Source organism: Rhincodon typus, unplaced genomic scaffold, assembly GCF_021869965.1.
Source record: "Rhincodon typus isolate 14 unplaced genomic scaffold, sRhiTyp1.1 hic_rhity00002271, whole genome shotgun sequence".
Lineage (NCBI taxonomy): Eukaryota > Metazoa > Chordata > Chondrichthyes > Orectolobiformes > Rhincodontidae > Rhincodon > Rhincodon typus.
This window is the reverse complement of record NW_025967909.1, coordinates 5,519-22,166: the sequence shown is the minus strand read 5'-3', so window position 1 is coordinate 22,166 and position 16,648 is coordinate 5,519. Positions and strand designations below refer to the sequence as shown.

The following is a 16,648-nucleotide window of genomic DNA, read 5'->3' as shown; positions in this document are numbered from 1 at the left end:
TTATCATAGATTTGTTTTTTATCTTGTTGGAATTGAAAAATCCTTCTGTCTCCTGAGGCGCCAGAAATGTTAACTCTGACTAGAGGTTCAGCCAGTGACATATGAGCCTAGATTTTGTGGTAGTAACAGCCGTGAAACTGTCCGTGATTGCTATCATGACTCCCTTAAAACCGAACCCAACTTTGGACATTCAAATGTGCAGTTAAGTGCAGAAATTCATCGCTTGCTGTTAGTAATTCTATGCTTCTCAGTAGGGCGAGCTGTTGGGGCCTCACCAGACAGGAATCAATTAGAAATTACTAAACTGATGAGACTTTTCATGCTCTTAATCTTACCGTAAAAACCCATTGAAAAAGTTACATTCTGTTCAATAAATTGCAGCAGAAGTTTTGATGGTCTATTAATTTCATAAATACTGATAAATAGTCTCACTATTCTTTCTGAATCAACTTTATATTTGTTGGATCTTAAGTTCCTTAAGTATGTTATTCTCTTTTTCTTTAGTAAAGTCATTAAAGTTGTGTTATCTTCTAACTAAACCTATGACTCAGTTGGGAAGATTGCACCAACAATTGAGCCCCACTATTCAACAAACTATCATAAGTGTTCAACTGCACAACAAAACCACCAAGATGATGAATTTACCTGACTGCCTGCTTTTCAGGACAAAAATAATTCACAACAGGTTTTGTCATTGCCAGGAAAATGACTCATTATTGTCAGTAGGCATTCCTTAAAAAGTGGAGTACTAATTGACTACCATGTGACTTAAGATAAAGCCTTTTAAAACTCCAAACACATTCATTCATGAATAAGACATACAAAACAGGCAGTTTGACAAAAATACTATGGGTGGAAAAGTATAGATGGAAACAAATTCTGTAGACCAAAATCCAGATCACAAGGGTGGATTGATTTGTTTCTCATGGTTCTTTGTGTCACAATTACGTTTTTTAAAAAAAAAAATGTTGTTTGATTCAGTAGTTGATTGGGTTGACCTAAGTCTTGTCTTGTATCAGAAGTCTTTCTCGAGAGTCTCTAGGTTTTGTGTTTTTTCACTCGCAACGAAAATGGTGAGAGATAAGACTTCTGAATATCTCGGATGCACTGCATTCATTGGTCTGTAACAAACTGCAGCTGAACCAGTCTGAAAGCTGTTGTTGGGCTGTTTTTCCTTAACTCAAATGCTACTGGTTCTACTGTAACTCATAAGGTACCCATCTCACTGCTCCAAAATGTAACACAGCTTTGTATAGCTAAGGTGCAGACTACACAATCTCACTAGATCTTCAAGCTGCACAGCAAAAATACTCGTACCTTTTAGCAATGTAAGAGCATCTAGCTTCCATTTTCCTTTTTATACCCCATAAAGAAAAATATATTGTCTCTTACAGTGTCTAAGATTATTTTGCAATCACAAAAATTTCGCAAGTTAAGAGTGAAGGATTTCAGTTTATTTTTTAAACTTCCTGGTTTGCCATCCGAGAGAATACTTCAATGTAATTGGCTTCCTACCTTTCTTGATGATATTGCAAATTTTTTTTTTTTTATTGACCGACACCTATGGGACCAGGAGGGGACCAGTTGATGAAATACTCCAGTAGATCAAGAGGTCCACATAATCAATGTTAAAACACAAACTAAGTAATAGAAACGTAATGTAGGTGGTATACACATATTTTATATAATTTTATGTTATATTTTGTTACAGCATAGATCACTTGAATAACAATGTCACTTTACCTTTAATAAAACTTACAAAAGAGACCCCTCTTAATTGCGCCCATAACTGACTACTCAAACGTTGTGGAGATTGTGATTATACAGAAAACATCCATTATTTCGGGTATATTTTGCCGGTTTATCAAAAGGTGCCATATTACTGGTGCTGGATTATTTTTCGAGAAGCTTGGGCGTGTATTCGCTGGAGTTTAGAAGCATTAGAGATAATCTCATTGCAGCAAACAAAATTCGTACATGGTTGAAAGGGGTAGAAGCAGGAAGGCTGTTTTCCCTGGCTGGGAAGGGTGTCTAGAACCAGGGAACATCATCTCAGAATAAGAGAGACACCATTGTAAGGCTGAGACGAGGAATTTCTTCACTCAGATGGTGGCACATCTTTGGAACTCTCTACCACAGAGGTCTGTGAAGTTTCCAAAAATGAGGCTCAATGCAGATATTGATAGATCTCTGGATACAAAATATACTGAATAAAGTGCAGACCTCGAGTGTTCGTAAAACTGGAGCTATGGAGGCAGGGGCTGTTGGTGACTGGTGACAAAGGATGGTGGCGGTGACATTGTACACTTCACTGGACTTTTGTACCCCACACTTGAGTACATGTGACAATAAAACCTAAATCTAAAATATGTCAATGAATACAGGGATAGTACAAGAAAATGACCATGATGTCGAAGGCCAGCCATGATCTAGTTGAATGGCAGAGCAGCTGAAAAGGATGAATGGCCTACTCTGCCTATTTACTATGATCCTGTTCCTGGATATTCACTTGATTTTCCATCAGGTTGTGTATTGATATTGAAGGTTCGGAAATCGACACCACAGATGAATGAATGCATGATTTATTTCCATGTATATGTTGAAGATACAGTTTTGCTGCTGCAATCTGACGCCATTTTGTGTTACAATAAAGATAAAAAGAAATTGCTTAGGGTTCATCTTCTGTTCAAATTGGGGTCTCAAGTAAGGCTTCAGGGCTTCTGCAAGGTAGTCCAGTCCTCAAGGACTGCCAATCTGGAAACAGCAACAACTATGCTGTAGGAGACCATGGCTGTACTGCTGCCTCCGCCTCACCGACACTGTCCTGAGTCCAGGCTCCGGGCCTACTGCCACTACGAGTCCCCCGCTCTGGCCACCACCGCCAAGAGTCCTGTTTCACGCTGCCAATGCTATAGCCATTGCCCTGTTGACACCATTCCAGCCTCAAAGATGAGGAAAAGAAAAAGACAAAAAGTATTTGGAGAAGGCAAGGCCGCCAGCCAGGAGCAAATGGACTCCCATGAGCCTGAACACGATCTCCCATGCTGGTGCCACGTTGGAGCTGTGGCGAGAAATCCTCACCTCTTTTTTGATTGACATGCTTAAAATAGCAGTGAAAGATCACTCTAATAATAAAATCCGAAAGAACAGCGGATGCTGTAAATCTCAAACAAATACAGAAGTTACTGGAAACACTTAGCAGGTCTGGCAGCATCTGTGGAAAGAAGTTCTGAGGAAGGATCACTTTACCCAAAATGTTAACTCTGATTCCTCTCCACAGATGCTGCCAGACCTGCTGAGCTTTCCCAGCAACTTCTGTTTTTGTCACTCTACAAATGTTGTAAATCTAATTTGAAAATTGAATTAATTTTTCTTTCCCTCCTTCAGAGGCAGCAGCTTACACCTGTTGATAGTGACAGTGGACCGAGTGATCCAGAAGACGAGCAGCCACAGGTTGTAGTTCTTCGGAAGGGGGACTTGACAGCTGAAGAAGCAGCAAAAGTCAAACAGAATGCAGAAAACTCAAAGAAATGTATGTAAATATGTAGATCTTTCAACACTAAGTTATAGTACAACAGGTTTATTTGAAATCACAAGCTTTTGGAGTGCAGCCCCTTCATCAGGTGCAGTGAGAGGAGAGCACACAGAGTTTATAGGCAGAGAGATCAAAAGGATCATATAACTGGTGTGAGTGGAGTGAACAAACCTAAAATGGCTGGCTGACTGCCTCCCTCCTGTAGAATCTTTAATCATTCATACATTCTTACATTCTAGAAATTGTAGAAGCAGTGTATAGAGAACTCTGCTAGAAAAGAGACACAAGTTTCGACTGATTTAAGATGCAAATGCCAGAATCAGTTTCCAGTCACTGCCCTGAGATAATTAAAGGTTTCATCAGTATCTGCTTAACTTTCCAAACATCAAACAGACAGAGCGATAGGAATATACAGAAGGTGACATCTCAGGCCAGAGACTGAATTGTAGGTGTGATGGCTTGTCAAGATTCTGTCTCAGAGTTTTAACCTGGAATCGGGCTGGTTTTATTCTGAAAGCAGGAATTTATAAAATGCCATACTGACTGACTGTGACTACAAATTGTGTGTTTCTTGAACAATATAGAATGTATCTGCAAGTAAACAAACATGTTGGATGAAATGATTCACCCCGTACGTTTATATGTGTGTACATATGAGAGAGAGAGAAAGTAATAAGTAATCCAAAAGTGTACAAATTAATTAAGGTGGAGAGATCATAACAATTTGTCAAGGTGATGCCGTCAAAACAGGACAGTGAGGAAGATTTTACAGGTACAGAACAGTGTGGTGGGGTCACCTGTAGCACGACATGAACCCAAGGTCACGGTTGAGGCCATCTTCATGGGTACGGAACTTGGCTATCAGTCTCTGCTCGGTGAGACTGCATTGTTGTGTATCTTGAAGTCCGCCTTGGACGCTTACCCAAAAATTGGGGGCTAAATGCCCCTTGACCGCTGAAATGATTCCCGACTGGGAGAGAACAATCCTGTCTGGTGCTTGTGGCGTAGTGTCCATTCATCCATTGTCGTAGCGTCTGCATGGTCTCTCCAATAAACCATGCCTCAGTGCATCCTTGCCTGCAGTGTATGAGAGACAACATTGGCTAAGTCACATGAGTATCTTCCGTGTATGTGGTGGGAGGTGTTCCCTTGTGTGATGCTAGTACCCACATCGATGATCTGACATGTCTTGCGTAGGTTGCCGTGGCAGGGTTGTGTCGTGTTGTAGTTAATGTTGTCATGAAGGCTGGGTGGTTTGCTGCGAACAATGATCTGTTTAAGGTTTGGCTGTTTTGAAGGTGAGAAGTGGAGGCATGGGAAAGATCTTGGTGAGATGCTCATCATCATCGATGACAATGTTGAGGGCTGTGACAAACATGCCATAGTTTCTCCACGCCAGGGAAGTCCTGAACGGTGAAGGATACTCTATCGATCATATCCTGTGACTGTGTCGTGGTTTTTCGCTGTGGTATGTCACAACTGGCAATCGATGAGTTGAATTTTCACTCTTTCACACACGTGCACGCATGTACTCTCTCGCGTATATGTTCTCGCACACGCACTTGCTCGGTCTCTATCTTGCGGGGTGAATCATTTCATCTGAGATGTTTGTTCATTTGAAGATTCATGCTATTTTGTTCAAGAAACACACAATTTGTAGTCACAGTCAGTCAGTGTGGCATTTTATAAATTCCTCCTTTCGGAATAAAACCAGCCCGATTCCAGGTTAAAACTCTGAGACAGATTCTGGACAAGCCATCCCACCTACAATTCACTGTCTGACCTGAGATGTCACCTTCTGTATATTCCTATCGCTCTGTCTGTTTGATGTTTGGAAAGTTAAGCAGACACTAATGAAACCTTTATTTATCTCAGGGCAGTGACTTGAAACTGATTCTGGCATTTGCATCTTAATCATAAGAACATAAGAACTAGGAGCAGGAGTAGGCCATCCGGCCCCTGGAGCCTACCCCACCACTTAATAAGATCATGGCTGATCTTTTTGAGACTCAGCTCCACTTACCCGCCCACTCACCATAACCCTTAATTCCTTTACTGTTCAAAAATTTATCTAGCCTTGCCTTAAAAATATTCAGCGAGGTAGCTTCAACCGCTTCACTGGACAGGGAATTCCACAGATTCACAACCCTTTGGGTGAAGAAGTTCCTCCTGACCTCAGTCCTACATCTGCTTCCCTTTATTTTGAGGTGATGCCCTCTAGTCCTAGTTTCACCTGCTAGCGGAAACAACCTCCCTGCCTCCACCTTATCTATTCCCTTCATAATCTTATGTGTTTCTATAAGATCTCCCCTCATTCTTCTGAATTCCAATGAGTATAATCCCAGTCTACTAAGTCTCTCCTCATAATCCAACCCTCTCAACTCTGGAATCAACCGAGTGAATCTCCTCTGCACCCCCTCCAGTGCTAGTATATCCCTTCTCAAGTAAGGAGACCAAAACTGCGCCCAGTACTCCAGGTGTGGCCTCACCAGGACCCTATACAGCTGCAGCATAGCCTCCCTGTTTTTAAACTCCATCCCTCGAGCAATGGCAGACAAAATTCCATTTGCCTTTTTAATTACCTGCTGCACCTGCAATCCTACTTTTAGTGATTCATGCACAAGGACACCCAAGTCCCTCTGCACAGCAGTGTGCTGCAATTTTTTTACCGTTTAAAACATAGTCCATTTTGCTGTTATTCCTACTAAAATGGATGACCTCACACTTATCAACATTGTAGTCCATCTGCCAGACCTTTGCCCACTCACTTAGACTACCTATGTCCCTCTGCAGACTTTCAGTGTCTTCTGCACACTTTGCTCTACCACTCACTTTTTAGTGTCATCTGCAAATTTTGACACACCACACTTAGTCCCCAACTCCAAATCATCTATGTAAATTGTAAACAATTGCGGTCCCAACACTGATCCCTGAGGCACACCACTAGCCACTGACCGCCAACAAGAAAAACACCCATTTACCCCTACTTTTTGCTTTCTATCGGTCAACCAATCTTCTATCCATGCCAATACATTAGTAATACCGTGCAACCTTATCTTATGTAGCAGCCTTTGGTGTGGCATCTTGTCAAATGCCTTCTGGAAATCCAGATACACCACATCCACAGGTTTCCCCATCAATCGAAACTTGCGTTTCCTTTCTAGCAGAGTTCTCCATACACTGCTTCTGCAATTTCTAGAGTGCAGGAATGTATGAATGTTTAAAGATTCTACAGGAGGCAGTCAGCCAGCCATTTTAGGTTTGTTCAGTCCACTCACCAGTTGTATGATCCTTTTGATCTCTCTGCCTATAAACTCTGTGTCTGTGTGCTCTCCTCTCACTGCACCTGACGAAGGGGCTGCGCTTCGAAAGCTTGTGATTTCAAATAAACCTGTTGGACTATAACCTGATGTCGTGTGATTTTTGACTTTGTCCACCCCAGTCCAACGCTGGCACCTCTACATCACATACCTGTTCTTTGAAAGTACATTTAACAGCCGTTTTGTATCTGTTTGCTGTACCCTGATTTTATAGCTGACTGTTAAAAGTATCCAAAATACATCTGTTGTGAGCAGCTTGGATTAAGCTATTGAAAGGCATTTACACAAATGTGTTCTGCAGTGATTTACAGGGTAAATGTGCACTTGACACTTCATTTTTTATTTGTGGTTAAGTCAGTCGCCACCTATTGTTTCTGGATCAAAATCTTGGAACTCTGTCCCAGACAGCATTGTTGTTGTAACTCTATGCCCTGCCCGTGGTTCAAGAAGGTGGCTTCACCAACATTTTCTCAACGACAATGTAGGATGGGCAATAAATGATGCCTTGTCGCTGTCTCTTCTACCTTGTGAATAAAGAATACATTTAAGAAAAAAAATGGGATACAGTAGAGTCTTGTTTAATTTGGAGAGAGCAGTAATATTAGTGACCAAAACCTGTAATCTTACAATGATGAATTAAGAGGATCAGGCAATTAAAGTCTTAGTCTCCTCTTTGTGTGCAATCCTCTGTGTCTACTGACAAGACTATTTTCCTGTAATCACTGCCCCTCAGTCTGTTTGCTATCTGACCTGATAGATTAGAAGGTGTTGATCCATGGGTCGCCCATCAATGTAAACCAGAGGCCATTTCAAGAGTGGTGTGGATGTAAAGTGGGAGAAATTTCGCCAAAAGTATACGGGTGTTCTGAGCAATAAGAGTATTTCATCGTAAGCAAATACCTTTCCTGATTACTCTTAATTTTCTTGTATTTTCTGACCAGCTGAAGAGCCAGAGCCAGAGGATGGGAAGCATGTGTTCAGGAAACCAGCAAAGCGTTCTTCAGGTGACACCTTTGCAGGCCTCACTGCCACTTCTAGCAAAAAGAAAAAGGAAGAGCGAAAAGAGCAAACCGAACTCTCAAATTCAGAGAACAAACCAAAGCAAGTAAAAAACACCAGCTTGCTGTCTTTTGAGGATGATGGAGATGATGATTAAGGAAGTACTCTACCGCTATTAGGTTCTTATTAATAAGAAGCTAATGATATTGGTATCCTGCCTTTGGATGAACCCAATTTATCAGTTCTGTACAGTTCCAAATTGATTTAGTTACATTGAGATGCAGCTAGGGCTCATATTTAATGTTGTATAACTAAAGCAGCTAACCCAGTCTACTATTGTTGTTGTGTTGTTTCCTCCTTCGTCATGACCAAGAGCTCAGTTGTTATTATTATAAGTGTGTTAAAAAGAATGAGGAGGCTCAGGGGCAAAAAAAGGGATACCACTCATCGTCAAGCCAACTTAAATGCACATTGTCTTTGCAGCTGAAATCTGCAGCAAGTTGAGTGCTTTATTTAATCTTCCTCTCGTTGAAATCAAAGGGTGAAGCCATGTGATGTATGACATCAAGGTGATGAGGAATTAAAGTAAAATGTATGAGGAATTTTTAAAAAAACAGGAATGTAAATTGTCAGTGTTTTATTTTGTCACTGCGTTCAACAAGTGATATTCAGCCCTATACCTGCCTCTCAATTCTAGCAAACAATTGTGTTATTGGGGGGAAAAAAAGAAAATTCTGCATCTGATGGAAGGTAATTGACCTGAAATTTCAACTTTGTTTTTCTTTCCATAGTTGCTGCTTGACTTGTTTATTGTTTCCAGTATTTTCTGTTTCAGGTTTTCAGCAGCATCAGAACTTTGCTGTTGTACACATACTGTGTTGTTTTTGGTGCTGTATATAGGCTGTAATCCCTGGCTGGCAACTCCCGAGTGTGAGCTGATGAATGCATATGAAAGAGCGACAGTCTTTATGATATCAGTGAGGTAGTTTTACGTGACGCGCCTAACGGGAAAACTGTTGGAATCAGATTGGCTACCTGTTTTCTATCCCGACAGATTCCATTTTCAATTCACTTCAATGCAAAATAAAATCAGGTGGGATGTTGGGATGGACAGTTGACCAGGTCGTGCCAGTTTCCTGTTTGCCAGGTGAGATTAAACTAACCCATTTTCTGGGTTTCAGTGATGGCAGATGGCTCACTGGTTAGTGTGCTCACTTCACCCTTCCCATTATGGCAGCTCATCCACCCCACTGGCCCCAATTTCTAATGCACTACCACAGAAAATCCACAAACCTCACAAATTCATGCCTATCTTTCCCAGAGATTCATGTTTGAATCTCTCCAATTGGGTTTCCACCCATGCTGCAGGATAGAAATTACTCTCATTGAAATTGCAAATAGTAGCTTATTACTATGTGAAACTGTCTCTCCTTGTCTTTCTCAATCTGCAGCCCTTGATGTGGTTGAGTACATACCCTTCTTCAAATGGCTGTCCTCCATTGTATTCCTGGATGGAACTAGTTCCATATTTCATTGTAGCCAGAGAATCACTTGCAGTGGCTTGCTTTCCTGCTTCCATAACTTTAACTCTAGTGCCCATTGACGCCTCCTGTTTCTCATCTACATTCTGGCCCTTGGCAACTCATGCAGAAACACAGTTTTCAAACATGTTGACAACACCCAGCCTTGCCTCACTGGCACCTCTCAACTTGTTAAATTATCCAATCATCTGTTACTGGATGTGCAGAAATTTCTTACAGTTAAATATTGGGAAGATTGAAGCCAATGCCTTTTGATCCATGCCACAAACTCTGCTCCCTCGCCACTACTCCTGTCAGAAGTTGAACCAGACAGTTCACAACCTCACTATTATGTTAGACCTCAAGATGAGTTTTCCACCATGTATCCGTGCCATCACTATGACTGATTATTTCCACCTCTGAAACATCACCATACCCCACCCCTTCCTCAGTTGACTTGATGCTCTAATCCTTATCCATGACTCATTAGCTCCAAACTTGACTCACCTGTCACAGGTCAGTCTCCCAAATTCCACCCTCTATAAACTCACTAAAACTCTCTTGCTCGTGTGTCACATCAAACCCATTCACTCTTCGTTCCCAGTGCTTGCTGGTTTAGTTTACTTTAGGTCATGTTCAAGCAGTGTTTCAATTTTAAAATTCTCATCCTCATTTTTAAGTCTCTCCGAGGCCTGGTTCCACTTCAATGTTGTAATTTCCTTAGTAATTTCCACTACAGTCTCTGAGCGAAAAGATACTTCTATGCCCTCCTCTTAAGCAACAACTTCTATACCTTTTTTATCCCGTCAGGGGAGAACTTGAAAGCAATGTCATGCCTTCTTTTTCACAGCACAGTTGGTAAATTACAGGTGAGTTGCCTACCCAGCATATCTGTGCTTCACAACTCCATTTGTAAATAGAACGATTCAGTACGAGCTCTGCAGTGCTGTCTTTTTCCTTCAGTAGCTACAGAAATCCCGCATGAACTTCAATGGGCTAAATGGGTGCCTGGGTTCGTAATGACTCTACAAATATGAAATGCTGGAAATGCTCAGCAGGTCAGGTGACATCGGTTATGAGAAAAATAGAGATAACATTTCAGGTTGGTGACCTTGCGTCAGAACCAGAGAAAGTAAGGATAGTAAGATTTCTGCAGTATTTAGCTGAAACTGGACTGGTTCTACTGTGTATTGTGGTCACTCAGGCTATTCAACATCTTTGGTAGGGGGTTCAGCTGAATTCCAACTGGTTTGTCTCAAAAGATGTGAAATAATTTGCGTGTGACAATGGATTTATTGTTTTAAAAAATGGAGAGAATCTGTGCATGGAGGTGATTTAGTTCACCATATAAAATTCTGAATCAATGCAGTTTCAACCTGTATGTATTAAGCATTGAGTTATCCACAGAAATATTAGGTTTCTGAAAAAAGTGTGCATTTCATTGGTACTTGGCAATCACTTCACCCATTTTCTCCACTTCATTACTGGTGTCTCTTGCCCTCCAGCACTCCGTCCAAGTGCTGAATATTTTATGAGTGTCTTTCCCAAAAGTGGTAGAAGGATAATAGGAGTGTAGAACCCAGCTTCATCCATGCATTCCCGCTTCCTTATGGACACCATCAGAGTGATTTCCATTTGGGATTCCCAGCTGATTATCCACTTCTCCAGTACAAAGGTTCACATAGCAAGGAAATAGGGAGTGCACTGATGTTAAACCTCCTTAAATGCACACTAGTTTGAGTCCAAGAATTTTGAGAATGCTAAGACATTGATTATTTAAATAATTACCATAAAAATGTATGTCTCATGATAAGAAATGAACACAATGCCATTGGCTTGCCTGATTAATAAGGGCTTTTAGTAGCATCATCTTTGAGGAGGTAGAGCAATCGTTCTCATTCCACATGGGAATGTGGGTAATAAGCTTCTTTTTGGGAGCCAAGCAATGTGTTTTTATAGTGATGTAGCTGCATCCGTGGTTTTATCCTTTGTGAGATTTGTGCTGGAATGTTGATCTTTGTGCTTTTTTTTAAACTGTAGTAGTATATAGATTGATAACACGATCACAATGTTTTTCAATTTCAAACATATTTGGAAAGACAACTTTTATGAACTATACTGTGGTTTTCCATTAATAAAGTACGACATCAATCATTTCAATCGTGTACACTCTAATTAAAAGACTCATTATTTTGTTGGGATGAACTCTACTATTCATAATGGTATGCAGTAATTTCCCAATTTATGGTGTGGTTATGAGGTGGAAGGATCAAGAAGAGGCTAGTTAATCCCCCTCAGGAAGAAGGGGAATTTATAGAACACCTTTAATATAATTAAACATCCAAAGACACTCCACAGGAGTGTTTTAAAACAAAATTTGACACTGAAATACATAAGCAGATCTTATGGCAGAAAGCCAAAAGCTTGATCAAAGTGTTAGGCTTTAAGGAGTTCTTAAAGGATGAAAGAGAGATGAAGTGGTTTAAAGTGGTTGAGGGGAATTCCGGAGCTTGGGGCCTTGGCAGCCACTAGTAGAGCAATTAATTCAGGCAAGCGCAAGAGTCCAGAATTAGAGGAGCATGGATATCTTGGAGTGTTACGAGTCTGGAGGAGGTTACAAACCTGGAGGCAGTAATTAAAAACAAGGGTGAGACTTCTAACACGGAGTCATTACTTACTGGGGACCAGTGCAGGTCAGTGAGCACATGGGTGATTGAGAACGACAGTTTGTTTGAGTAAAGGCTTGGACGACCTCAAGTTTACAAGGGTTTGAAAATGGAAAGAATGGCAAGGATTACATTGAAATATTCAAGACAACAAAGTCATGGGTGAGAATTTCTGCAGCTGATGACCTGATGTAGGGACGGAGTCTGGCTATGCGCAGAGGTGGTGAGGGATGTTAGTGCAGAAATCTGTTTAGGAACTCACCAAAGGTTCAAATGTAGCAGCAAGATTGTGAATAGCCTCATACCCATTGTCCAAGGAGAGAGATTCATTAAGGTCTCTTTGTTGGTATAGAACTACACAGGTATAAGCATTTATTTAAAAACAGATGTTTACCTTTTTGATTTTAAAAAAAGTTAGTTCTGTATTTTGTGGGTGGATTATGCCCTGAATGGTTAAGTTTCAGTAGAGTCCAGGTGAACACTTGGTTGTTCTTGGGCTTCAGCCCTGCCACTCTACATCAAAGATCTTTAAAGGTGGAGCTGTTAAATATTTCCCTATACTATAGCACACAGCATTTTAAGCAAACAGAAAGAGCTAATATTAATAGAAGTTGCTGGAAAAGCTCAGCAGGTCTGGCAGCACCTGTGAGGAAAACATCAGAGTTAACATTTCCGGTCTCGTGACCCTTCCTCAGAACATTCTGAGGAAGGGTCACCAGACCTGAAATGTGAACTCCTTCGATTTTTTTTCCTCACAGGTGCTGCCAGACCTGCTGAGCTTTTCCAGCAACTTCTGTTTTTGTTCCTGATTTACAGTCTCCGCAGTTCTTTTGGTTTTTATTTATGAGCTGATATTAATCCACCTTGGTGTTCTAGATTAGGCTGATTCACCAATGTGGCTACACTTAATGTTTAGATCGACCCTTCTCAAATATTCGGGCCTAGAAAGTTCAAATGTTTGGGCTTAGAAAATTCAAACATAAGAAACCAGCAGAAACAGGCAAGTGATCTGTTCCAGCAAAATCTAGCTATGAAAACAGATGTAAGAATGTACTCTCTCTGCCTCATACACAAGATGAAGAGATTAAAATGAGATCCTGTCTGCTTCTTTGGCGTGTACAATAGATTCCATGGCCTTGTTCAGAACAGTCTTGCCGTACTCAACATCAACTCTGTTTATCTTTCCACAGATGCTGCCAGACCTGCTGAGGTTCTCCAGCACTTTTTCCTACATTTGATTCCATTGCCTCACTTGAATAGCATGGATCTTTTGCTGAATATCCTGGCCAATATCTATCCCTTAAGTAACAAGATGAAAACGGTTCCTTGTCTTTTTTTAAATATTCTATCATGGTACGAGAGTGTCACAACCAGGCCACCCTAATTCCCCTTGAACTGTGTGACTTGCTCAGTGAAATCAGAGGATAAAAAGTCAACCACATTATTATAGGATTGGTGTGAAATATAGTCCAGACCAGAGAAGGATGGCAGATATATTTCAGTACAGGGCATTAGTGAAATTGATGCGTTTCTAAGACAATAAACAGTGGTTACGTGGTCACTATTACCACATCTATCTTTTAATTCCAAATCTATTAACTGAATTTAAAATGCACTAGCTACCATGGTGGGATTTTAACTCATGACCCCAGAGTATTAGCCTGGGGTGGATTACTAGCCCAGTGATATTTCACCATGCTACTGTCACCTCTTTGTGCCGTGCTTTATGGGGCCAAGTGCAGATTCACTGCTGCATTTTATTGTGTTGCAAAAGTTGGCTTTGGGGCATTTTGAGGTAATGAAAGACACTGCTTGGTCTCTGTCTTGTAACTTGTGGAAGCATCTCTTAGGTGTCTAATGATGCGATGACATGTTGATATCCGCAGAGTTGTGGTAAATGAGAGTTTTCTGGTGGTGGAAAGAGAGCAAAACATTTCACTATTCCCAAAAATGGTAAAGTATTTCCACCTCGGCTCAGGGTTTTGAAGATGAATATACTTGTTTGCACGCAAGACTGTTTTATTTTGTTTGGTATCATATTGTGGAATTATCACATTATTGATCACAATCTGTTTAATAAAGACTGGTAACCAACACAGATGAACATTTTGGCAGATAAGGTGAATCTAGGTTTTTTTTAATTGTTAAGAATTAAATTTGTATTTTGCTATTCTAAGCTTGTTTGTATGCCTCTGCATGTTCCCCTTTTCTCTTCATGTAGCCTCATTTGTTGAGAAGATCTCATCATGTTTCCGCATTTCGTTAATAAATAGTGCGGTTACTGTGGAGTTCACAGCTATCTTTAGACCCTTTTGTTCATAAGATATCACATTGAACCCTTCAGCCAGGTGTCAATAGGAACCTACCCCTATTGTGACATTTATTCTAATAACCTACAAGACAAAGAATCACAAGACGATTGCCTTAAAAGTACTGACTCATGAACTTCAAAGAATTTCTTTAGTTATTCACAAATCAATTCTTTTTGCACAATTGCAAGCTTCTTGCAATCTATTGCATTTCAGAGGAACAAACAAGATTTTTCAGTCTGTGGTAAATGAATGGCAACTTTTAACTGCTAAGACTCCAAAACAATGAATCTGTGTGAACAAAGTAAGCAGTGTCATGCCTCTTTAACCATACTGATTGAGGAATCCTTACTGCAGATTCTAAGCCAAGAAGGTGAGGATAGAATATTTAATTCAAAGTAAAACCATGTAAAGGAAGCAAAATAAGGAGAGCGGAAGAAAGATTGAATTAAGAAAACAAAAAAAACTTTTTAAATCTCCCATAATTAAAAGCTGAAGGAATGAAAATCGACACATGTAAAAGAACATTTTGTTTAATTGCCCAAAATGATGTTTGGAAGGCATCAAGATGTAGTGCAGTTTAAGATTCAGTGCCAGTTGACTGGCTAAGCCTAGTGCAGTGGGTATCTAATAATAAGTGTTGCTGCTCTGAAGGAATATGACAAATTGGACTGCACCATCCTGTTTTCCAGATTTTAATGTTCTCATCATGTTGCTGTCTAACTTACTCCACAATAATGGCAAGCAATAATACAATGACCAGTGCTGTCAATGCAAAATCTGAGGTCTAAACTCTAACACCACAACATACAACTAATTGGACCCTGAATCAAAATGATGTAGGTTTACAAATGTAACTCATAAGTGACATGATCCTTGAAAACGTGGACCATTTTCAATCTCTTGGGAGTTTATCCTTGATGAAGGGAGACTAGGTGACAAAATTCTTCAGCACCTCCAATGTGCTAGCTCAATCTTCAACCAACTGAGGAATAATATTTGAGGACCAGGATCTTTCAAAGCTGAGACTAAGGTCATGCTTTACTAGTGCAGCAATGATTGCAACAGTCCGATACTCTTAACAAACATGGACTGTGTACTCTCAAAAGTACTGGAGAGGTACCACCAGCAGTGCCTTTGCAGATCCAACAAATCCTATGGCAGGCTGCTTAACAGTATCATCCTTTTCTAAACCGACTTGACCAGTATTAAGGCACTTTTCACTCAAAACCAGTCTCACTGGGTGAAACCTGGTGTTCATATGCCTGACACCAGTTGCCCAAAGGAACTGTGCAGTCGTGGCAGGAGACTCCCAGGAGGACAATTTTTAAAAAAAAGTCAACACAGACTTATAGAAGATAATGGGACTTTGGCAAGGAAACTTAATTAAGTTGTTAAAAATGCATTAATGGAAATTTAATGGCTCATCCCTGTAGTGTAATTCTGAAATTTGTGTTTTTAACTTGCATTAAATTGTTTTTAAATATTATAAATTTTTATTACTAGTTTAAACACTTTCAGAATGCAGTTTTTTTTTAAATTTTATAATCAACCTGTTCAGAGATATTATTACACACTTCTGCAGCAGGTGGAACTTGACCCTCGCTATCTCTTGGTCTAAGGGTAGAGACACTACCACTGCATCACCAGAGCGCTTTAGCATGTGATTTTCACAATTTGTAGAGAAAAGATTATACATCATCACCTATTGGTCTCAATCTGGAACAGCAAATAGACTCTCAGCAGTTCAAGACAACAAGGTGCAGGGCTGGATGAACACAGCAGGCCAAGCAGCATCATAGGAGCAGAGAGGCTGACGTTTCGGGCCTAGACCCTTCATCAGAAAAGGGGGAGGGGAAGGGGGTTTTGAAATAAATAGGGAGAGAGTGGGAGGCGGATAGAAGAGGGATAGAGGAGAGGATAGGTGGAGAGGAAACAAACAGGTCGAAGAGGCGGGGATGGAGCCAGGAAAGGTGAGTGTAGGTAGGGAGTTAGGAAGGGGATAGGTCAGTCCAGGGAGGACGGACAGGTCAAGGGGGCGGGATGAGGTTGGTCGGTAGGAGATGGAGGTGCGGCTTGAGGTGGGAGGAGGGGATAGGTGGGAGGAAGAACAGGTTAGGGAGGCAGGGACGAGCTGGACTGGTTTTGGGATGCGGTAGGGGGAGGGGAGATTTTGAAACTTGTGAAATCCACATTGATACCATTGGGCTGCAGGGTTCCCAAGCGGAATATGAGTTGCTGTTCCTGCAACCTTCGGGTGGCATCGTTGTGGCACTGCAGGAGGCCCAGGATGGACATG

The 16,648-nt window shown here is 40.9% G+C and overlaps 1 protein-coding gene across 1 annotated transcript; it reads left to right on the top strand.

Moving 5' to 3' along the window:
- Positions 1 to 2,787: 2,787 nt before the first annotated feature.
- kiaa1143 (KIAA1143 ortholog) lies at positions 2,788 to 11,539 on the top strand. The gene is made up of 3 exons (XM_048593050.1): positions 2,788 to 3,066; positions 3,388 to 3,532; positions 7,797 to 11,539. Exons 1-3 carry the CDS (start codon positions 2,788 to 2,790, stop codon positions 8,009 to 8,011), a joined length of 639 nt encoding a protein of 212 aa, XP_048449007.1. The 3' UTR covers positions 8,012 to 11,539.
- The last annotated feature ends 5,109 nt before the right edge of the window (positions 11,540 to 16,648 follow it).

Excerpts from the sequence above, each read along its gene's own strand:
- kiaa1143 (XM_048593050.1), top strand. The coding sequence starts at position 2,788 with ATGGCTGTACTGCTGCCTCCGCCTCACCGACACTGTCCTGAGTCCAGG. Across the intron at positions 3,067-3,387 it reads GGTGCCACGTTGGAGCTGTG|AGGCAGCAGCTTACACCTGT; the intron begins GCGAGAAATCCT and ends TCCCTCCTTCAG. Across the intron at positions 3,533-7,796 it reads TGCAGAAAACTCAAAGAAAT|CTGAAGAGCCAGAGCCAGAG; the intron begins GTATGTAAATAT and ends TTTTCTGACCAG.